Source organism: Rhinopithecus roxellana, chromosome 1, assembly GCF_007565055.1.
Source record: "Rhinopithecus roxellana isolate Shanxi Qingling chromosome 1, ASM756505v1, whole genome shotgun sequence".
Classification (NCBI taxonomy): Eukaryota; Metazoa; Chordata; class Mammalia; order Primates; family Cercopithecidae; genus Rhinopithecus; species Rhinopithecus roxellana.
This window is the reverse complement of record NC_044549.1, coordinates 20,706,944-20,731,700: the sequence shown is the minus strand read 5'-3', so window position 1 is coordinate 20,731,700 and position 24,757 is coordinate 20,706,944. Positions and strand designations below refer to the sequence as shown.

At 39.0% G+C, this 24,757-nt stretch overlaps 2 protein-coding genes and 1 long non-coding RNA gene across 4 annotated transcripts in view; 2 read left to right on the top strand and 1 right to left on the bottom strand.

The window, feature by feature from the left end:
• The window catches only part of LOC115900285, a 148,202-nt gene extending 143,891 nt beyond the window's left edge, over window positions 1–4,311 (top strand). Inside the window, exon 3 of the long non-coding RNA XR_004059941.1 lies at window positions 3,452–4,311. This is a non-coding gene — a long non-coding RNA (uncharacterized LOC115900285). The remainder of the gene's footprint in view (window positions 1–3,451) is intronic.
• CMSS1 (cms1 ribosomal small subunit homolog) overlaps window positions 1–24,757 on the bottom strand; it is a 458,560-nt gene that overhangs the window by 60,622 nt on the left and 373,181 nt on the right. The window contains exon 1 of one of the 2 annotated variants that reach the window (XM_010368829.2): window positions 8,826–8,889. The exons of the other annotated variant lie outside the window; for it this stretch is intronic. Within the exon in view, the coding sequence (XP_010367131.1) occupies window positions 8,826–8,835 (10 nt within the window). The 5' untranslated portion in view covers window positions 8,836–8,889. Of the gene's footprint in view, window positions 1–8,825; window positions 8,890–24,757 lie in introns of those variants that run through there. 2 annotated transcript variants of the gene reach the window in all.
• Window positions 9,311–24,757, top strand: part of FILIP1L (filamin A interacting protein 1 like) — a 282,964-nt gene continuing 267,517 nt past the window's right edge. The window contains exon 1 of the mRNA XM_010368832.2: window positions 9,311–9,768. The gene's annotated coding sequence lies outside the window, so the exon portion shown is untranslated. The remainder of the gene's footprint in view (window positions 9,769–24,757) is intronic.

The following is a 24,757-nucleotide window of genomic DNA, read 5'->3' as shown; positions in this document are numbered from 1 at the left end:
GGGCCAGGACCTACCTTACTGGCCCACCTGAAAGACAGCATTTCTGACACTTTTTCTTCTGTTAACCATCAGGCAGAGAGAAATGCTTTTGGCCTTTAGAGGAAGAGCCGTGTGAAGGAAAATTAATGATAGGCTGCCTGCAGTCCATGAATTCCCAGGTCACTATCCTTGGGACCACCCAGAGCACAGCCTGGGAGTACCCTGTTCAGGCAGTACTTAGACCCCCAGCAACCACTTGGACCCTTCCATTCTCCACATGAGAGCCAAAAAGATCTTTCCCAAAGGTAAATGGGATCATGTAACCTTCCAGGTTAAAACTCCACAGCAGTTTGCTTTTATACTTAAAATAACATCCATACTCCCTAGTACCACCCGCAGGGCTCCCCCAACCAGGACCCTACTTCCTCCTTCAATCCCACTGCCTCCTCTTTGGCCCACAATACCCCACCCATGCTGACATCCTGGAGTGCTAGAACATGCAAACTCCTTTCTTGCCCCAGAGCCTTCACACTTATTGTTCTCAGACCTGAATGCTTCCTCCTCTAGCTCCTTCACATCACTCCCATCTCAGGTTAAATGGCGCCTCTTCAGAGAGAGGTCTCCTCTGACATCTGAGGTTCACTCCCTCCCCCAATTCTCTGCCACGATTTTCTCTTCCTTTCTATTGCAGCACTATCACAAGATGTACTTATTATCTGATTTGTTACCTTGTTTTTATTTGATCCTTCCCATAGACTTTACATTCCAAGATAGGACGGACGAATAACGTCTGCTTTTTAAATATCATTTCCCCAGTATTCAAGATATGCCTGGACATAGTGGACATGTAATAAATAATTGTTGAATAGATGAATGAAATGAATATAATTGCAAATAATAAATGTTTTATAAAGAAGGGCATCTTTATATTTTGTTTTTACTACCATAAATACTGTTGTACTACCATAAATCCAGATTACTATTAGAGGTTTTTCATGTATTCATTTTAACCAGGACCACCCTGACTGGACTTGAGAAGCTGAGAGAATGGAGAGCTGATGTATAGCTGCAATTAGAACATTTCAAAACGATTGCTTTAAAACACTAGGTTTGGCACACAATGCATTTTGAATAAGGGGGAGAGGGGTTAGTCCTTCTAATTTAAAGCTATTTGTGGTTGAGAGCAGAGTTCCTATTATGTATGTGGCATGGTGTTCCTTAACTCAAGAAAAATTATAAAGAAACTTAACGTGAAGCACCAGAACACTAAGAATGAATAGCACAGTATATTCCTGGGGAGCTATTGTGAAGCTGGCCTAAGGGGGAATACCCTTGTCACTTTGTCATTTGGCTCTGGCCTAGGCTGCCAAATCATGGAGTTGTTGGAAACTAAGAAGTACCCTGGGTGCCAGTCTTGTTTTTCCAACCATGCCCAGTGGCTAAAATGGAAGACCCCGAGTCTTCACACTGTGTCCTGTGTGGTTCTTCAGCCAGCAAAACCAAATCTTGTAGGTTACCAGGAGCCCACCCACAAGAGAAAGGGAGGTCTAGAATTGTCTTACTGCCTAGGGAAGATCTCTAGAAGCCCTGCAGTGGGTCCTGCGTACCTGTACAAAGCATGAACAGCAGTCTTTCTCCAGTCACCTCCTGATTTGCTCAAGGGATAGGCCCAAACTTTTCCCTTGGTTTCCTCCATGCATTTAATTTCTCTGTTAGGACTATAGCTCCGCTCAGCACCTAGTTTATCTGCATGGGGTTCTGCTTCCTTGCATAATTCTTATCTTTCCATATCTCTTGCTACTCATTCCCTATCTGCTGCTTGGGATCAGGCCCCAACCCAAGTAGCACACCTGGAATTGTGCTGCAGCCACCTGCCGAGATTCTCCTTGCAGTGTTGAAATATCTCACTTGTAACATATGCTACTGGTTCTGCTTCTGGGAGCAGCCTCACCTATTTCTAGCCCCTCCATGAGGCCAGCCTCTGAGGTCCCAGCATCCTTCATCAACAAACATGCATTGAGGTGACACCAGGGGCCCCCTCAGAGCACCAGGATAAGTTTGCTTGAGGTGGGAGTGTAAATTAGTTCAACCATTGTGGAAGACAGTGTGGTGATTCCTCAAGGATCTAGAACTAGAAATACCATTTGACCCAGCAATCCCATTACTGGGCATATACCCAAAGGATTGTAAATCATTCTATGATAAAGACACATGCACACGTATGTTTAATGCGGCACTATTCACAATAGCATCACATGTACACATATGTTTATTGTGGCACTATTCACAATAGCAAAGACTTGGAACCAACCCAAATGTCCATCAATGACAGACTGGATTAAGAAAATGTGGCACATATACACAGTAGAATACTATGCAGCCATAAAAAAGGATGAGTTCATGTCCTTTGCAGGGACATGGATGAAGCTGGAACAAACTATCACAAGATCAGAAAACCAAACACCACATGTTCTTACTCATAAGTGGAAGTTGAACAATGAGAACACACGGACATAGGGAGGGGAACATCACACACAGGGGCCTGTTGGGGGTGGGGGGCTAGGGGAGGGATTACATTAGGAGAGATACCTAATGTAGGTGATGGGTTGATGGGTGCATCTAACCACCATGACACGTGTATACCTATGTAACAAAACAGAATGTTCTGCACATGTAGCCCAGAACTTAAAGTATTAAAAAAAAAAAAAAAAAAAAGTTTGCTTGAATTCAGGGATCACTTTGGGGAAGCTGTGACTGAAGTGGTTTATCTAAGGCTTTATGTCAAATACAGGGCACGCAGTAGTATCAAAGTTAAAGCTGAGCCACACAATTTTCATGAGTACAAAGCTGGATGCCATAGCCCTGTCCTTGAGGCACAGGGGCAGCTGCCAGGGCTGAAGCCATCCTACGCTTTCCTGCCAGGGTGCCTGGGTTGACTCTGTGTCCTCTGCCTAGGATGCCCTCCTTCTTACTCTTTTCCTGCCAGAAACCTACTGCTCCTTGCCCAAGGTGTCCAGTTCAAATAGGTGCATCCCCACCCCCACCCCGTGAGGCCTCCCTGACCTCCACCTCAGGAAGACTCAGAAAACAGGTTACTTAGCCCTACGTTAGAACACCTAGCCTATTAAAATGAGAATTGCATACCGCCTCTCCTATTAGACTATGAGTTCCTGAGTGACAGAGACGGGACAACATTTTATTTTGTCTTTAAAGGACGAAGACCTAGCACAGAGCTAGGTGCCACACCTAGCATGGTTGGTGTAATACCTCTTTATAAGATGTGCAATTAATACAGAAAACAGGATTAGAATGAAATAGCATTTTTAGACAGAAGGAGGCTGGGAGGGGAAAAAGACTTCTAACTCGTGTATTTTCCTGTTCAAAAGGAACCTTTTAGCCAAGGAGAAGACATTGGTCCAATTTGAGATGTTGCTAGAATTATCCCTTCCCTCTCTTTTTCTCTACATTTCAGAGAACCAGTGCCTGTTTGGAAAAGTACTATGGGCACACAAGGAAGAAAGCGATGCAGTGATAAATATCAACAAGGCTACTGCACGATGATAGCGATGCCAAAGAAGAGCATTACATAATGACATCAAAATAGGCCACTCGAGGAATGTCTTAGAGCTAAAACAGCTGTCACCTGGTATTTTGGCATTATTGAAGAACATGAAGAGATAGTCCCTGGAAACTGGAGAGTACAGATTATTTGCAACAACAATTTTCAGAGGTCAAGAATATGTTTTCCTCATTTTTAAAAAAAGTTAACCTCTTATTATCATTTTCACTTGAGAAAACTATGATGCTCTAAAATGTCTAATACCTAAACACTGCCTATAGGTAGGCATCAAAGGAAGAGAGAAGCTCCCCTCATTATACCAGTTCCTAAATAAACCTGTAAACTTGGAGATATTTCTCTATTTTATAGATTATCCAGACCTTTCACTTTTACTTATAAATAATCCCACTCTTAAGGAACATTAAGAACAGGATAATATGTGAAATTCTAACTGTCAATTTTGCTGTTAGTAAAATGTCTGTTAGGACAAAAGTTTACAACCCTGGAATTGAAAAATGACTAACTGGTTTAATATGTGTAATTTTCTTATTTTTTTTTACCTTCTAGCTCAGTGAGATGCTGTTCTGAAGTTGCTTTCCTCTAGGGCTGCTACTGTCATCTTTTGTTCACTTGGCTAAAGAGGTCAGGTGCTTCATCCATTTAAAGATGCATCAATTCTATGATGTGTTGTGTATTGACTATGTGCCAGAGGCTGCAACTGCAAAGGTGGAAGGTGCACTCTGCACTCCAAGAACTTCCCATTAGTCGGGGAGAGACAAGTATGCTTGGCAATTGCAGTAACATGGGATTGAGGGTAAAGTGTGGTTAAACTCTGAGTGCCTTGGGAGCACTATGGAGGATTACATGATCCACCCAGAATACAGAGGCGACAGTGGGAAGGATGGGATTTGGGATGTGAGTCAAGAAAAAGTAGGCATGCCTGGGGAAACTTATGTCCTGTGATCTAGCTCTGCTACAAGAATTCACTTTTCCTTTATAATTCATAGAAACAAAATAATAGACAAATTAATTTATACCTCATATTTTCTAGAATTAGCAATATATATATCTGTCACCACCTTGCAGATATGTGCAGTAATAACTGTTTGTAAAATGCAGCAAAAAGCACAGTATTAGGCTTTCCTGAATCATTTTAAAGTTATTAATTCACAGACTCACATAATATTAGTACTAAAATAGAACTAAGACATCTTTTTCAGTGCAATACCTTCACAGAGGAGGAAACTGAAGCTCAGAGAGTCAACAAAAAACAAAACAAAACAAAAAAACAAAAAAACAAAAAAACAGCAACAACACAACCACCAAAAGATTAGGAATGTTTTTCTTGATTTTTCCCTTCTTTGCTTGGTTGCTTGGTCGCCTTTGAGCGGGTGGGACTGAGACATCTTTAGAGAATGTGTTCTGCTTATGGACTCATAATTCTTTCAGTTATCTATAGGATGATACCTATAAGTCAGTCCAATACAGTCCCTCATTTCCTCCCCATACAGATGCCCATTTTGGGTAGATGCTGTGACAGAAAGGCCACAGGCAGGGGAAAGAGTATCTGTCCTAGGGGTCAAATTTTGAAAGTTAACTGATGAACTAATATCAATCCATAGACCCAAGGAAGCTTAAACTGCGATGGAATTTTAAGATAATTGTATTTTAGGATCTACATAGGCTGAGACAATTATGTTAGTGCTTGAACAGAGGCCGCATGGATACTCTGAAACTGGAAAATGAACTATTAAAACAACAAATGGCTAGTGTTTCATAAAGTTCATTTCAAAAGTCTATATCACTAATACAACTGTAAGTGAAAAGCTGTCCTGTAACTCTTTCAAAGCTGACTGATCAGAGGTGAAAAGTCTAATTTAGGATCATTTAATATCTCAAAAGCTCTTAAATATGCCATGTGAAAAGGGAAGAGTTTAAGAAATAACTAATTTTTCTGTATTAATAATACAATACTATAGCAATGCTATCTAATAGAGATATAAGCCGTGTATGTTAGGTTAAATTTTCTAGAAATGGTAAAACCAATTTTTAAAAATCATAGTAAATATACAGAACATATTACCATTTTAACCCTTTTCATGTGTGCAATTCAGTGAAACAAAGTACAACTACACTGGTATGCAACCATCACTACTATCTATTTCCAGAACTTTCCCATCATCCTCAAATGAAATTCTATATCCATTAAACTATTCTCTCCATCATTCCTTCCCACCAGCTGTTGATAACCCTATTCTACTTTCTACTTCTATGAATTCGACAATTCTGGGTACTTTATATAAGTGGAATCATAACAGTGTCTGTCATTTTGTGCCTAATTTATTTCACTTAACATGTCTTCATGGTTCATCCCTATTGTAGGATGTATCAGAATTTCAATCTTCTTTAAGCCTAATACTCCATTGTGTATATATATATACTGCAGTTTATCCGTTGATGGACATTTGGGTTGTTTCCACCTTTTGGCTATTGTGAAGGTAAAAAAAAAAAAAATATAGTGTATCTGTTTTACCCAATATATCCAAAGTGTTATCATTTCAACCTGCAATGAATATACAAATTATTACTGAGATATTTTACATTAGTTGTTTTCTAATGTCTTTGAGATCTGCTGTGTATTTCACGATTACAGCATATATCCATTTGAATTAGCCACACTTTAGGCTCTTAATAACCATATGTGGTTAGTAGTTAATGTACTGGATAGCACAGTTCTATAGGAGAGTTTGCATTCAAGATTTCATAAATCATGATTCCTTCTGGATGCCACCATGATGAATAATTCCACCTTATTTTTTTCTCACATAGCCCTAGTGTCTAGAGCCCTAGTGTTTAGAAGTCAGACTAAACTGAATGCAGATCCTAGTCTCTTACTAATTAGCTCAGTGATGTTGGAAGGATTACTTAATCTTTCAAAACCTCAGTTCTGTTTTTTGTAAAGTTGGAAAAAAAGACTATTTCTCCCATAGGGTTTCTGTCTGAATTAAAATCAAATAACATAAATAAAGTGCTTAATGTACTTAATGTAGTGTTGCCAAAGTGTAACATAATAAATAGCAACTATAATAAAAATAATCCACTAGATTATAGGTTCACATGGGCAAGGGCTATGTCTATCTTTCAGTGTGCCTGACACATGGCAATTATTTATTTATGTGAATAAATAATTGAACTCTTCCCTCAGTCTTTATAAACTTTTGTTTCCATGACATCTTTACGCCTTCACAGAGATTGCATGATGATTTCGAATACCTACCTTGCCATGAAGACACAGATACTTTATGGTATAGAAAGAACATGAAACTCTTACTCTCATCATTTCCTTTTCTTTTTTATTTAAAAAATTTTGACTACTTCCTTTCCTTTTCCTTGAGAAATCAGGGATGATGGGGCCAAAAAGACTAAGGGCCAAAGGGGCCCTTACCCACAGGGGCAATGAGCAAATATATAGGTAGTCTGAGGATAACAGATAACAGAAACCACCTTATTCTCACTGTTGGGGAAGGGAGTTACAAGTATGGAAAGGGTTAAAAGCTAGATTGCCTCTATGGTGTTAGATTGGAAATAGAGCTATCAGTGTGATCTCATAGTCTTTAATATAAATAGAGCAATAGATATAGGCGTGTGTGTGTGTGTGTCTGTGTTTCCTAGCCTATTACCTGAAAGGGCCTGGAAGCAATGAGCTCACACAATCCCCAGATCTTGGTTTCTAAATACCATTTTCCATAATGGATGGAGGTCTTCTTGAAGATATGGCTAATTCCAGAATTGGGCAGAGAACGTACAACATGCTTATGGAACATTTTATTACCAGAAGGTAAGAAAGTACTCAGAAAAACATGAGGGCCACATCTGAGATCATTTGAGCATTAAAAGAAATAATGATATTAGTGAGTTATAACTCATTCAATAAAACAGCAATTTATGAGCTCATGTTGATAGAAACAAAAAAATAAGCGAGGAGAAGGGAATGTTCTTCTTCACACTAAGAAAGTTTATTTAAGAGCAGTATGTTTACCTAGTCTCCAAGTATCTCCCCACAAAATATTTATTAACTGCAAAAGGAAAAACTATAATTTTACAGTGACTAAATCTAATAGATATCACCTTAAGCAAGTGGGTTTGATTACAAGACTAACTCTATTTATGTGACTCCTGATATGATTAAGAAGAATACAGCATTGTTTCTGTAGTATTCCTGCCACAAAAATACACAATGTCCATCTTACAATGAGGAAACATCACACAAATCTAAACTGAGGAACATTCTACAAAATGTACTCTTCAAAAATGTGAAGTCACACACAAAAAAGGAAAACTACAGAACTGTTCAAGATTGAAGGAAAGTAGAGACAAGACAACTAAATGCAACACATAATCGTGGGCCAAAAGAAAAAAACATTTTTTTTTCTATAAAGGATATTATTGAGACATTTGGTGAAAAGCTGAATGGGATCTATGGATTAGAAAGTAAAGTTGATTTACTGAATGTAATTGTTATACTGTGGTTATGTAGAAGAGTATACTTATATTTTTAAGATAATCACACTAAAGTATATAATATAAATTAATTCAGAAAAATATATGCACACACCAAAATAAACTCACAGGGATAGAAAGGAGGATGAGAGAGAGAGAGGGAGAGAGATAAATAGACAGAGAGAGAGAGAGACAGAGAGAGAGAGAGAGAGAGAGAGAGAGAGACAGAAAGACAGAGAATACAACCAGTGGTAAAATGATTAACATTGGAGAACCTGAGTGAAGAGCATATAGAAATTCTTTGTTATTCTCGTATCTTTTCTATAAGTCTGAAATTATTTTGATGTTAAAAATTAAAAATAAAGAGCATGGGCTCTGGAGTAACTCAGATTCAATTTTGAATCCTCAGTCTTCTATCTATCATCTGTGAGACCCTAGGAAGTTATGAAATTATTCTGATCTTTGGTTTTCTCATTTGATCACCAGGAGTAGGACTAATTTAAAGGGATGCTGTGAGTATTAAATTAGATAATGCATGACTTGAGCACTGGGCAGGTGGTAGGCATGTCTGGTAGATAATCTGATACATAATGGATGCCGAAATAGACATTTGTTGAATAAATGAACAAACTCCTCCCTTCTCTCCAACCCCTCAATCTGAACAAGTGATGCTACTTAAAGAAAATTAGATGCTTCAAATTTTAGCAATCCAAAGCATGAAGTTTTTCTTAACACTTGAATAATATAAAACAAAATGTCAAATAATAATAATAAATGATAAACATACCACCATGCATTCTGATGTTGCTCTAGAGTTTCCTCAGCACTTTGCCCTCATGTCTCCTGTGACACTAAATGGAACAGGCAGGCATTCCAGTTTGAGTCCAACACAGTGTTAATAATAGCGAATGTTTACAGTGCCTTGAGTTATGGGTGTCCAAGAAGGGGTCATGCCCTTGTTACTTAAATCTCAAACAAGGCTTCCATCAATTCGTGGCTGCAGGGTACAAAATGAGGTGCAATTTAATGTCCATCTGGGCATCTGTTCCTCAGGTGCTAGCACTGCTGTCTGTGGTTCACAGTATATCTGGGGTAGCAACACAGCAAAGAAAGGGACCCAGGTTGTGCCTGGGAAGTTTCTACTCTTAGCCAAGATGTGCACATGAATTTAAAATTACCCAAGAGGGTGTTTCAGAGTTGCTGGCCAAAGAGTGGTGTCTTCTAATCTGGAGAGCAGCTGCTGGGCACAGACATGCAAACACACACACACACACAGACACATGCACACACACAGACGTGCTCACGGAGCCTGTGCGTGCCTCTACTTGTCTGCTCTGGGCAGATGGTTCCTGGCTTTTGAGTCACCTCATCCTGCAGCCCAGTCCAGTTAGACCCTTTCTTCCACAGAGACTGGCAAGCTGTGGGGTAAGGGTTTTGGTAAGGCTGCCTGTCTTCAGAGCATGAAGGACACTGCCCGGAGAGGAAAGAGGGCAATATTTAGTGTTTGGGCCCACTTGTTGTTGGGCTCTCCACTGCCTCTCCTTTGCAGAGCTATCACTGGCCCCCGGGTGCAAACTCTCGGTGGCTTTCAAGCCTACAAAACAAAAACTGAGAGGGTGTCCAAAAAGAGAAGAAGAAAACGCTGTTGTTGGTCCTGGGTTCCACTGTTGGATTTTGGCGGGGATGAGAAGAAGGAATTACCAGGCGTGATCAACAAAGGTACCTGCACGGTAAGCTAAGTGTCCTCATCCTTGCTGAGAAGATGGGATGTTTCTGTGTTATTCAACAGCTAGGAGTGGCGAACACCACTCTCCAGAAGTAGGATCTTGTGAATATTATGCAAGGGAATGTAGTGTGATTAAGAGCTCATGACAGATGATGACTTTTAGGCTAAAATGACTAAGAGTTGCTTGCAAAATAGAGGAACTATCCTGACAGTAGGTAAGTTTACTTACTAAACTTAAAGTGATACACATGAAAGAAAGCCAAAATGAAACTTTAAATTGTTATTCTGTTAAGAGTAAGATGAATAGTCAAAGATTAAAGAAAAAGTATGTTTGGATAAATGCTTTCCTTCTTAGTAGCTTGATTTTGTAAGCTGATGTGAATGTTCAATATGCCATGTCAAAATCATCACAATGTGTTGAAAATGGAGAAGTATACTGAATAGGTTAAATTGCAGAGGAAGAATTCTCTTTTCATGGAAAGATTAGTGGAAGAAACTAACATCTTCAAATGGCAACTAGATTGTATCTTTTTTCTTTTGTTTGTTTACCTTCTGTTGATGTTAAGATTTAATGAATGAGAGCCAGAGAACAGAAGCAGGTTTCTGAGGTAAGGTTTTTGAGAGGTCTTGGGAGACACCTATCAAGAACTTGTTTTGTAACACCCCACAGAAGATGACTGGATATCCATGGGCACATCACATCTGGATACAAATGGGAAATGATGCTAGGCTGCTGCCAAATGATATCACAGAAAATTCTGCTCACTGTACTCCTCAATGGGAGGATTATTCAATGTTTAGGGTGGCTGCACAGTTGTGTATATAGGACCTCCATTGAAGAGGGATATGTGTTCAGTTAAAATGGTTGTGACATATTCAGTTATTCTTTTTTCTTTCCATACCAATTAATGATTACGTCTCTTTCTTTATTCATTATCTGTTCACATCTCAGGAAGGAATAGAAGAGGTGCAACACATACACTGTTTACACTACCATATTCCACATGTGTATTAGATTTGTATAAAGGAGAACATGGTGTAGTTAATACTAGAGAATGCATTGAAATTACGGCAATGTTCCTTTAGCTACAGTTAAACATGTTTTTCCTGTGATGACATTTTCTGATTTATCAATCTGCTATCTCCCAAAGCCAAATATTCCAAGTAAATATTTCTCTATGTTTATCAGTTGACACTATTATGAAACTCTCATTATGCTTAATTAAAAATCAGCATAAATACTGTAAGAGCTGTTTGTTAATAAAAATTTCTAAAGGCACCAATAATATTCATGGGCTCTTTCCACCTGGGTAATTAACGTCTACTCTAATGAGAAATTTCTAAGTAATTTCCCAAAGCAGTGTGGGGTTTGGGTTCTTATACTAACCAATACAAAGATACTCTGTAAAAGTTCTGCAGCAAAGGAAAGCATGCATTATTTAAAAAGTGAGTGACAATTTATTTTTAGAGTTTACCTTCTATTAAAGTTCATGTGTAATTGTCTTTTTTGCTTAAACTTTATTTAAGCAATAAATTAGCAATAAATTTAAGTAATAAATTTAGTCAAGACTTGGTCTTAGGTAGTGGCGCTGGCAATGGAGATGAAGATATTTTATTGTGCCATCAAAATGATGGTGCCTTTAATAGAGCATTATTGTAGGAGACTGCCATTGCAACTTGCCAAGAGTTAGGCAGGTCCAAGGATGCAACAAACCTAAAAGTAAGGGGCTCTATCTTCTTTTCTTCCGATTACAGACCGTATTATTCTATGTCCTAACCTAAAGCAAAATTTTCATTACCAATGTAATAATACCCGCTTCACCTTTCTAATATGTTACTTTAAAAAACATTTAAGGAAAAAGTGCTAGTAGCTTTTATTTTCCTTAGGGTAGAACTAGTGCCTACCAGCAACACACAATAAGTTTGTTTAGTTATATTAGGGGAACACTTTTATAGTAATAGCTTAGTTTGTTTGCTCATTTGTTCATTCATTCATCAACTATTTAGAATGCCTACTCTGTTCTGATTACTGGGACTATAACAGTGAATGAGGCAAACATGGTCTCCAGATGCCCTGAGTGTAGGAATCTGCATAGAGAGTCTGATTACTAGTGATCTGAATCTGTATATTGTGCATGTTGTTCAACATAGATATGGAGACAATTTTAGATACCATCTCAGCATCAAATAATTGAATTGGAAAACACATTTGAGTGTAAATACTTGAGCCTTCTTTGAGGGATGTTAACATTTCAGTGCAAGCTATAGATGTTAGACAAAAAACTCACATACTAATACCATCTGCTTCTTCAGAATTGGGTCAGACAGGAATTCTAAAGAAGACAGAAGAAAATTTGTATTATAGCCTCTTAGAAGTCTAGGGTTCAAATCTGACAGTAGTGCAAGATTTTCTGTTTAATCTGACGGTCAATCACTGGGGGCCACAGTGAAAAAGCAGGCCTATTGTGCTTCTCATCTTGGTCGAGGAGACTTTTATTACAACGTCATTTTATACCTACAAGGTGTTTTATACTGTGTATGAAACTCACATTATCAGTTACTCACTTGACCCTACGTTGTAGGAAAGGCAGGTATTACCGTTCCCTGTTCAGCAGATGGATAAACTATTTAAGGGACTAGCCCAGCTAATGTTTTCTCTAATGCACAGCCTCATGGGGTAATCTCTTAAATAAAGGACTAGAAAAATTCTGTGTTTTCAACATGAGTACTCACAGCCCTGACCTATTGTTTGAAAGTGGTATTAGCAAACAGGAAACCATGCAGATAGAGGAACGTTTCATGCCTCCCCCCACCACCCTCTTCCTGCCTCCATTGCCCTTCTAGGTCCTTACCCTAGAGTTTTTCCTTCTGGCCCTTCAAAAATCAGTTTAGTTGCTTAAAGAGATATAAGCTGCTACCTTTTTCTTCTTCTTTTTGGGTGGAATGATGAAGTAGAATATGGCAAACTGGGCTGTAAAGCTCTGAACTGACTCCTAATATTATTGTAATGAAATAAAAAATTATTCTGAGTGATAAGATTTTAAAAAGTTTGTGACTGTTTAGGACAGGAACAGTATAGTATATTAGTATATCCACCTACATGCAAAATGCAAATGGAATTTTACACTGCTGGTTAGTGCCACCAGCCTAGCAACATAAAACACTGTCACATCAGATCAGACCATTGTCCACCCAGTCCAGATCCTGCTTCTGGTGCAAGCATAAGTAGGCTGTTTGAAGAAGCAGTTTATCATGGGTAAGAGGAAAAACTCACAAGAAAAAATACTCTACATGGAAAAATGGTAAGCACAGGTAATGGAGAATTATACAGAGCTGAGCAGAGCAGTGAACACAGAAGGTTTTTCTGATGGATTTTGAGAGTTAAGCCACATAGCTAGTACTATTATTAGCTATGACCAAGCAAATACACGACTTTCTTTCTTTTTTTTTACATTCTTCCTGGAACTTCCTGTACATGTATTTAAAGTTTGTTGTAATTCCTTGGAGGCTTTTAGATACTTTTTTCTCTATCTGTGGCTTGAAATGGATGACATGTATCTTCATGATGGATCTAGGGACAATCACTTGACTAGGAAACTGGAATTCAGGGGAGGATAGCAAACTAGATAAAGCTGCTTCTGTGCTTCTCCTTAGAGTTGCTGTTCCTGGCCCTGAAACAAAAAAAAATACAGAGGCAGCTGCTTCTGAGCCATGATATTAAACTGACAGGTTGTGACTAGGGACACCAGCTCCTTGTTTCAGCTGCTACTAACATCTCTAAACGAAGCTATTTTAAGAACCTTTGCATTTGGTCAGGGAGCATGTGGGGTTAAGCCTTATGTTTTCCACTTCAGTTTTAGATTCTAAGCAGGTGCAGTTAGTAGTTCAAATTTTGAAACTTATTACCTTATTGTGTGGCTCTATATATTGAGAGAATCCCACTTCAACCAGCGTATTCTGCTTTGGTGTTGGATGGAATTCTTGCAGATTTTCATTGAAAAAAAATTTTTAGGTTATTGAAACACGTAAAAGAAAAAGAACCCTTCAAAAATGACTAATAGAGTCCAACCATCTTGATTTACAGATGAAGAATTGAGGCCTGAGAAAGTTAGTGGTGGAGAAATAGGTGTTTTTGTTTTTGTTTTTTTTTCTCTAAGAGACAGTTAAAAATGATCATCCTGTAGAACCCAGAAAACTCAACTCTGTTCTTGTATAATACTGACTGTCAAACTGCATTGAAAAAGCCATGGGACCAAAAACTACGCAATAAACTCCAAGTACCTGCCTTCCAAATGTCATGTTGCGAAACTGGTCAGAAGCTGCTGGCTTCTGACAGATATACAGTTACAAGGGAATATGATCTGATTTTAGTATTCGGATAGACATTATAGCAAGCATACTATTTGTCAAAAACAACAGCCACCACAACCACACACTGTGCTGAGCATGAGGTGTATCACAAAAGAAGACCCAAGCCATGTTTGGAAGAGGCATACATTTGTTCATTTGCTTACTTAGTTATGTAACAAACAAACGAGTGCCAGACACTGTTGTGGGTCCTGTAATCCAATGCTGATCTCGGAATTGTAACACAGTAGCATCTAGATACAGAGCAATGTCCAACCACTAGAATACAGTGAGGACTGTTTGAATTGAATACGTGAATATCAAACAAAATCAGAGTCAAAACCAGAATGTACCACAATGCGTTTAATGCCTAAGGGCATAGATTTTTCCAGATGGCATAACTGGCTTCTAATTCCATTTCTGTGTGTTCCTCAACAAGTTACCCTCTAAAGCCTCATGTTTCCTCAGCCATAAAATGCAGATAAGAATTGTACCTGCCTTGATAAGTAATAAGCACAGTTAGTGGCACATAAGTGGTCAATAATGAGAGGCTGTTATTATCATTATCATTAATATAGAAAACTCCCACCATGGTGCTATATACTGGGTCTATAAAAAAAAAAATCAGTCTTGACAATGTGGTCAGTTCAGGCTGAAAAATGCTGTAAGACCTACTTAGATTGCACACAAACACAAAACTTTGGATTCCCTGGACCAAATTAAGAAGCCATGGGCTAGAAACGTCATCTAGAAATAAAAGGAACTGGCATTTGAATCATGTATTTTCTTTGGGCCCCTAAGTTAAGAACCAATGCTCTAGACTACACATCCATGGACAGGTATGAATTTAAAATGCCTCATTTCATGATTTTGGAATTAAGAAAAATCCCAGAAAATTGATTATTAATGTAAACCAGAAATTTTCTTGACCGATGTTAAAAAGGTAGAAATGTCCTTTTCCCTTCCCTGAGGTTCTCTGGCCCTAAGCAAGTAATTTTTTATTTTTATTTTTAAAATTCTCTTGCTATCTTCTACCATAACATTTAAATCATGTAATGAAGGTTCCATAATCAAAAAAGTGTTAATTTCTGGCCTCACAGTCCAGAGGATTCTGAGGAGACAATGAAATTCCTAAACGTGCAAATTATTCCAGAATGGGAAATGACTCTTCCTGTCTCGCAGTAGTTATTTATGTAATAGTACCTTGGGAGAATGTTAACAGTAGAGCATTAAATTACTCCTTTTAAAACAAGGAATTTCCAACAGGGTTTTATTTGTTCTTTCCTAATTTAAAAAAGACAGCATTTATACTCACAAGACTGCAAGTTTTACTAGCCTATCGTTAAGTGGTTAGGTCAGTTTCAGAAAGACTGTACTAATGCATTAAATACCTGCCAAATGTGCGGAAGAAAAGCTCCAATCCAAATCATGACACACCCGTGGATTCACCACTCTCAAAGTAAACAAAGTGTTCAGAAATTCTACCAACAAAGTGTCAAAAGAGGCTATAATGCTCACTGAAGGGAGAAAAACTTTAGTTTACTTAAAACCCACATGTACTTTGTCATTTTCCCAGATGGCATCATAAAACTGCAATCATGACTTAAATAACCTAGTTTCTTCAGCACAGAATTCTATTATATTCCCATCTACGTCTGGATAGTTCCTCTCTAAAAGGCAATTTCAGTTGTAAAGAAACTCAAAAGGTCCAGCTAGGTCTAGTGGAATTAATCTGTATATAAAACAAGGATTTTTTTTTTAACTGTATGGAAGAATATAAAGATTTTCACCTGTACCTGCTGCACTAAGCATTTTGAACTGGTAGCTCCAAATTTATATCTCTTGGCTGTGTAACAAAATCCACAAGTATTTATTCTTTGAGACTTAGATCAGATACACACTGGTGGCAAAATGCCAGTCACCACTGTAGTGGGGCTCCCTTCATCTGCTGACCAGAAAACATTTTTCTCAGAGTTTCCCTTAGCATACTTCTGTTATCTCATTAACTTTCTGCATATTTTTAAAAAGCAGCAATATAACCTCTGGCATCTTAAATTTTCCAGACGTATGAAAACATACTACAGGGATCAGAGCATTAGGTTAGGAGTAGTACAACCACCAGTCAGAAACCATTTGAGTGAATCAGATGGGGTATAACTCATCCAAAGCATTCAAAAAGAAGCTTACATTTACAGCAGGAAGGTGAGCAACATGCTTTAGGCCAGGTAAGCATGCACATGCTTCTGGATCCTACAGCCCTTACCAGGGACACACAGTTAGAGAAAATGATGCCCATACATGAAGGCAGATCTTTTTCAACTAAGAAATCATTCTCCAGCTCTCAACCTTTCTTTGGGTAAAGAGTCAAAGTGGGGTTTCTTGGTGCAGGTTCCAGATGGGTGGCTCCAGATCATCTGCCACCATTACCCCCATTTCTGCTGGAGTCCTTCTTGCCCCTGAGGCCAAAATATATCTTGCATAATCCTGAGATTAATAAATCTGGCTAGATGGGGGCAGGGGGGTCCTTGGAACAGATCCAGATTAGGTTACATGTAGAATCAGTCATGCCTAGGCTGGCCTGGAAGAGGACCGAGCTTTCAGTCTGACATGATCATCTGCAAGCGTAAATCCCTGGAGAGTATTCCACAGCTGGAAGCTTGCACCTCTGCTTATAATGGTAACCTGACTGTACTGACTTGTTGCTGTGTCCATTTGATAAGTCAACCTCTTTTGATTTACTATGTGGTATCTGTATCTGATTGTTCCATCAATCCTAGTCTACTATTGACAGTAATTTCATATTTTCTCCATATGCTATACACAGCACATATGGATATTTTATCTAATTGAAACCCCTAGGAGGTATAATCTGACTGCCTTGACTTCTAGACTCCCAGGCACAACTTTCTGTCCATACTGTCTGATAGTGAGAAGCTACGTGATTTGAATGACTTCCAAGATAATGTTTCTAAGTTTGAAGTGAGAAAAGAAAGCTCGTTGATTAAAAAAAAAATTTTGTTTGATAAAAGGAGAACTTATAAGCTGCTTTCAAAAAACTACTTGCACCCCAGGAGGTTAACAGCCTGAGTATGAAGCATGCCATGTGGAGAAGGAGAGTGACAACAGTAATAAGCATGGGCTTCTGAAAAGGGAACTGGTCTTCTGAAATGTCTCCTGGGATTGCATCAGCTTGACCTACCAGTTGTTTTTCATTTCTACTTTCCAGACTACCTTTGTGTAAGGATTAATGACCTTCCCTCAGCCTATTAACTCAGACTGCCATTAATTTCTAGGAAATACTTTGTCAATTCTGCTTAAAGGGTACATGAGAAGTGCTATGTTTTCGGTTAATCTTACAGCCCTTTAACCAACCTGTTCAATGATTACTGAACCTTCCTGGAAGTCCCTTTTGCCGCAGAATTAGTTAACATTTTAATAATAGTCTTACTTGTAAGCTATGAAACTGTTAGATATGAATTGTAGTCGATCCAAAAGAAATGCCTTCCAGGGAGCTAAACCGAGTTGTGAGAACATGTGTCTAAAAAGATATTACTAGTCTAAATTCCTATTTCTCATGTCTTTCCTGAGTACTTATGAACCAAATGTTGCCACTCCCAAATCAGTATTATAGGTTATTTCAACTTTAAGCTCTGGCAGGAGAATACATTATCTACTAAATCAGCCTTGTCAACAGGCCAGAAAAATCTATATAGGCATAAATGTTTGTATGCTGTTAGAGGAAAGTGTATGAGACTTAAACAATGCTTACTTGTGAACACCCTTTCCGAGACTAGGCCAAGAGAACAATAGCTACACCTAAGTATAGTAAAAGAAACAATCTGTAAATGAAGACTCTTATATACATAAATCATGCCATGAGCAGAAAGTTAAATAAAGGCAGATACTTTTACAGAAAGATTACAGTTAAAGCATAGGTGAGGTTTTGGCTGTTATAGGGAGAATAAACTATAGAGGTAAAAAAACATGGAAGTGAAGAAACAAGGATGGCAATAGCTAGATATTGAGCTAGCTAAGCTATAAATGGTGAGTCTCAGCCAGTTTTGGGGGTAAGGGAAAATAACAGGGGTGACTGTTTTCATCCCTGCTTTTTCTGAGTTTCTTTTGATGAAAGTTTTTCTTGATGAAAGCTTACAAGCTGAGAACATCAGTGCAAATCACCAAAGCAATGGGGTCAAATTCACTGCTTCTCCTGCAAAACAGGAAAAGGCTCTTGAGCTTAACTTTTAGATTCCTGGGCATGCAAAGCAGGCCTTGGTCAGCCGGATCTGTACTGGGTTCTTCTCTGCCTTGGTCACTGTCCTCTGGGTCTTGGGAACACAGGCCTATGTTCCAAGCCATTGTTCTTTAAACAAAGTTGTGAACTGCTAACAGTTTTATTTAAAAGTTTATAAAACGGTAACCACATTGCTACATCTTTCTGGAGTATCTCAAACAAAGTGTGGTTCACATTTCTTGTTAAAAAATAAGTGTAGCTCAGAGTTATTGAATAAACAAAGACAACTGATGTAGTTAACAAGCTTTGTGTGACCACAGCTATGTCATCTTGGTCTTGATTCCAGCTTCGGGCAGAGGTCAGGGTGAGCCATCCAGCAAAGGGGACTCCTACCAGTCAGTCCATCCAGATGCTTTGCCTGAGCAAGCTTCTTTGCAGCCCCTACCCTGTAACTTGGCATGACTGGCAACGGAGGTGGCGGTGAGAGAGGGCCACTCTCATTGTAGAGTATTGGAGATGCAAATGTGTTGGAGAGGACACTTATCTGTGCTCTCCAACCCAAACACATACAGGCAGCGATTGTCTTCATTTCAGAGAAATGAAGGCCATCTCTCCTCAGTGGATGGCTAGAGGCCCCAATTGGGTGACATGGCCCCTGGGCCTTTAAGCAAATAAGGCATGTAAGAGGACGCTTCTAATAACTGAAAACCTCTGAGTTAATGCGGCTGATTAAGCAAGCTGTCAGGAACCTTGGCAGACCCGTGCTCATGATTCTTATTAATAAGGCTGATATTTACATAACTATCAGCTGTTCATTGATAATCCTGCCAACACACAGGGCATAGACTCTTTTCTTTAGGACAACACAGACAGATCTATCTTAATGCAATAATTTGTTATTTGAACAAACATGTTTATTGCAAGGCCAGTGAAGTGAAACCCAAAGGTTTTCTTGTTTGAATTTCCTAGGGGCAGTTTGTGATAGCTGCTGGAAAGGCTTCTAATACAGCACAGTGCTGGCAACCAATATTCTCTCCTCCATCTCAGCTTTGGCCCTTAACTGCCCACACCTCCTTTTTGCTCAATATGAAGAACGGTTGTTGTTACCTGCCCAATCCGTGCTTCCAACTTGCCTAGAAAAAACCTGATTCAAGTTTTGAGGAACAAACTCCTAAAGACTCTAGATCTTCAGTCACATAAAGGAGCTCACACCTAGAGTAGATTTTGCAAATATTAAAAGAGCTATTCCATCACTGGTTTGCTTTCATGCTAATACTTGTGTGGCAGCCCCCAGTGGGGCCATAATAACCTTCAGAATGGAGCAGCTTTGCCCAACTTCCTGCTGTGCTCAAGACTTCGGGTTCTGCACGAGTGCTTCTGGCTGACCCTCGCTGTCCCATAGCTCTTGCTGCCATTGTGAGCTGCTGCCTTCTCCACGGTCTGAGTAGGCTCCTCTCAAAAAGCTGCTTGGTCTGCTTATGTGGGGAGACTTCAAATCACCAGTTTCTTATTAAAGACTCTTGGCCTACAATCAAAGGGTGCACAGAAATATACAAAAGGCAGGGAAGGTCTTTCACAAAGACTAGATCTCTGCCCCCACAGTCGGTCTGCTTCATTTTTATAGCACTCAGCCTTCCAAGCCTCAACCTCACACTTTTTTCCTCCACTGGCACCTGTAATGCCATGAGCAGAGGGCATTACATTGCTTTTTCCTTTGAACTGTTCTTGCCAATCTGCTCCACCCTGGCAGAACTTGGTGGTAGATGGAAAGGCTATTTTTGATGCGAGGGCTTAGCAACACTCCCTAAACAGAAAACCTCTCTCCTATATACTTATAGCACTGCAAAATACTTTTAATATAATTTAGTCACTGACCTCAGAAAAAGGAGAAAGTTGGCTTTGCAAATTATTGTCTTTCATAGCCAAGTAAATGAACAAACCCAGAGGAAGCACAGTGTCCCTGGGGTCATGAATTTAGTCAAACACGGAGTAGCTGCTGAATGCAAAGCATGGCGGAGGACACAGAATGCAGCCTGGCATCATCCTTGCCTTCAAAGAATTATCAGTTTAGTAATGGAAGTAGGAAGAACACAAAAAATATAAAACAATATGGAATATGAAAAGTGTCACAACAGAGGTACAGATAAAGTACTGGAGTGATTTGAAGAAAAGAGAGATTTCACACCTGTGGAGAAGCAGAAATCACACTGATGAGGATCCAATTTCTTCTGTGAACATCTTAGGCTACTTTCATTTCTCTTTCCTTATTATCCCCTTTCCAAGGATATTTAGCTATCCTCTTAACACCCCAACCCCTCCTGTGTTGGACTGGATCAGACAGTGCATGTGTTACACTTTGAAGGGTATATTTATTTCAAACACAATCAAGAATTCCAATGGAAGTACTTCACTGAAAGCAAGGTTGTGAGAGTCTCTTCAGTTCCTTTTGCTTCTTCTAACCCGATCTACTTTACCTGAGGTCACTGTTACCTGCCTGTAGAGCTGGACTGCTCCTCCCACCAAATACCGAAGCTTCTTCCCATAAAAGTCTCTGGTCCTGGTCTGTGTCCTCAGTCAATGAAGTCAATGCACTCCTCCTCATAGGCAGTGGGGAGCTGTCGTTTTAGCTGTAGTATTAACTGTCCCTCAGTAAAGGAAAGTAGGACATTACCTGTGCCTGGGATTCTTTCTCAGCCTTAGTATAATGCTGTCTCAGAAAGTAACTGGTTACCACCACTCAGGCGGGGCTAATACATGTGTTTATTTTTCACCATAGTCTAATGACAATTCCAGTATGTAACACCCAGCTCCAGAGGCCCCCAAGTACAAAAGTGGTCAAGGTATTCAAAATCTGTTGGCTGCTATCCTACATGCATGCAAGTGAGATGCCAGTGTCATCACACACTTTCTTCTCTGTTTTCTATATACCTGGGCTAAAAAACTGATCCAAAACACACAAGGAAGCTAAATCTTGGTCAACCACTCCACCAGGAATGGAAGAATCAGGAAAAGCTGATCTTCCTCATGAACTGCCTGAAAGAATTCTCTTCAAAAGACACCAGGACACCTCCTCCACAGCACTTCCCCTGAATATACAGCAAGGCGATACTAACCTTGCGAGGTCTCACACTCCACCAGATATCTCAGTGATGCTATTTCTCATCATCTTGCTATTCTCAGCTACCAGCAAAAATGTAAGTCTCAAGGGTCAATAGTCCCCTCACTTATTCTATTTTCACTCCTGTATAATTTTGCATTCTTCCCTCTGATTCTTCCCTTCCTCTCTGACTTGCCTCCAAATCCTTCCCATGGTGTGCTCTGAATCTCTCTGAAGACATGCAGAACCATGCAAAAGCACAGCTTTGCGGCCAGGCAGAACTGGATTTAATGATTCAAATGTGGACTTGCTGTGTACCTTAAATGCATATGGCCTCACTGTGCCTTATGACCTAATCTGTAAAATCCAGATGATAGTAATTACTTTGCAGGGTCTGGTAATATTATAATGCATAAGACAGTCAAGTATAGTACATGGTACATTATACGTGTTCAACAAATGACAAATATTGCTATTTTGGGACTCTTACATTTACCCTTTTCACAGACTGCTCATTCTAAGTCCTGTTCTATTTCTTGTCCAACCCTTTCCCCAGGATGTACAACCCTTGAGCATCTCAAGAGAAGGCTACTTGTGCCCCAAAAGCCCACACACCAAAATCTGAGTGGCAGCACTGTCCTAGCCCACCATGCGGCTTCCAGGCAATTCCTTTCCATTCTCTTGCTATCAAAATACCTCTGCTCTCACGGCTCACGCCACACTTGCCTACTCCTCAGTTCTGCCACCTACTGGCTTCTCCTCATCATTGCACTTTCTTTAATAAGGACTTCGACAACTGGGTCAAACTTTTTTCCCCTCCTAATTCCCTCCCAGCTGTGGTTTGTCTCAGCTTGAACATGGATGATCTTTACAACATTGTGGCTTCATAATTCAACTCCAAAACCCTCTGCCCACTCTCAGCGACTCAGTTCCATAACCACACCTGGAATGTTCTACCTCTGCATACTTATGATACTTTACCATACTTAAGTGGTTCAAATGTCTGGCTCTCCTTGGTGGCCTGTTAGGTTCCCACTGCTACAGAACATATCTTATGAGAGGTTTTAACCTTATCCCTAGGACAGTTCTGGTACACAGTGGGTATTTAATAAATATTTATGGAATGAATAACATGAAACATTTATATAGTTTTCTAGAGATAATCTTATTTGCTCATCACCTTAGGAAGACAGAAACATTATTATAATTCCCCTGTGTAAATAGGGAAATGAGGCTCAGAAAAGTTAAATGACTTAGTTAAGGATACATAATTAGACCTCAATAAATACTTACATTTTATATCACCTAGGGGCTGGCAGGGGCTTTTCCTACCATCCTAACTACAAGACCAGCTCTCTTCTTCCTCTACCTTCCTTACCCTTGTATACTTGTTTCTTACAAAATCTTATCAAAAAATTTGGAAAGATGATAGCTTACCCTTTTAATGCACATATGAATAATTCTGATAGGATTATGCATCTCTGCGCTTTAAAGGGTGTCCCGATATGAGACTCTTGGTATCTTTTCAAAGGAACTACGTAATGTTATATTTGATTGCTCCTAGTGTGTGTACTAAGATGATAAATGTTCAGTCTTTTACCCACATTAAGTCAATTTCAAAACTAAAAAATGCAGAAATCCAATATTGTATTCTCTGATTAATTCAATCCTGCATGTAAGCTTCCTGAAAAAGCCTGCAAAATGACAGTTCAAAATTCCTCTGGGTTACAAATGAAAAATGATCATTGGCAAAAATTTGAAAACTCCCTTTTAATATATAAAGAAGAGTTCTGCAATTGGGAAAGCAAAAACCTGCTTCCTGAACCACTCTACTCCACATCCCATGCATGGCTGAATCCAACACCATCTTAACTGGAATTATTTATAATCCCAAATTGAGAAGTATCGAGTTCCAGGTAATGAATGAAAAGTCTTTCTTATCAGTTGGAATCTTTAAAAATGTTTTCCTAGTTTAAGGAAGCCATTTGAGACCCTAAAATATTTTCCTAGTTTAAGGAAGGCATTTTTAAAAACAGATTCTTGATAATGGTTTGTTTTCATGGTGAGTTCCCACCTCTGTATATGGCAATGACATTCAACATTCTTTGGAAGGCATGGATATGCTACACACTGAGGCATATAAAGTTTTCAGGGTTGTAGGTAATTATACTCCAGTAGGGAAGGAATAGATGCACAAAAATAACTTCATTGCCTGTACTGGTATTGATTAGCAACAAGAGCCAAAGGTCAATTATGAATAATACAAATAAAGCTTATAGAGTCGGTCAACTATAGCTAACAATTCTTGAGTGCTTGCTATCTGCCTGGTACCATGCTGAATACTTTAATACACTAACTTATTTAATTCCAAGAATCCTGTGAGGTAGGCATTCTAGTTGTCATGTTACAGATGAGAAAGTTTGCCTGAAAGAAGTTCAGTAACTGGCCTAAGGTCAAAGAGCTGGTTAAATGGTGGAAATGGCATTCAAATACAGGTTTTTTCACTCTAAAACACAGTGCTTGTTCCTTTACATCTCGTTGCCTCCTTCTACTGAAGCTTATCATCACCAACACAGGTACCGTGTAGTTTGTTTTTTCATCTGTCATAAAATGTGAATCTGCTAACTGGGGAGGGAATCACAGGGACGCTTTCAGCCGGCTGTGTCGCAAGCAGTACAGACTCCAGTGGGTTGGCAATAACAAATTACAGCATAGCCAAGAGTCAAAGTAGTCCCTGACCTATGGTCTTGTTGCTATTCTTGTTTTACTAGATTTTTCAAATAGCAATGTGGCACGTACCATTAGTATGCCTAGCTAAACATTAAAAATCACTGTTACCTTGCCAGATATGCCACTGTTGATAAAATTTTAAAAAACCAACAAAATAAATGATAAGAGTTTCTGCTGAGTAAAAATATTACACAAAGCTATTCAGAAAAAGTGCAACAAAGGCATTGCAACCTAGAAGGTAGCAAGTATCCTAGCTGAATATTTTGTTGAAATGGAGGCCTAATCCTGGGCTAGGAAAAATTTAATAACCAAGTAGTCTTTGTGATGTTTGCTGAATAATGAAGAATATTCAAATCCAGAACTAATTATTAGAGTCTATTAATGGTGCTGAAAGTAAGCTAATAGTTTAGAAAATATTCATGATGTACATGTTCACAAATACGTAGCTTTAAAAACAGAGTGCAATCTCACTTTTAGACATAAATCCAACAAAACATGTATATATATAGACTTGTATACTGAAAACTACAAAATGCTCATGAAAGACATCAAATATCTAAAAATAGAGACACTATGTTCATGGAT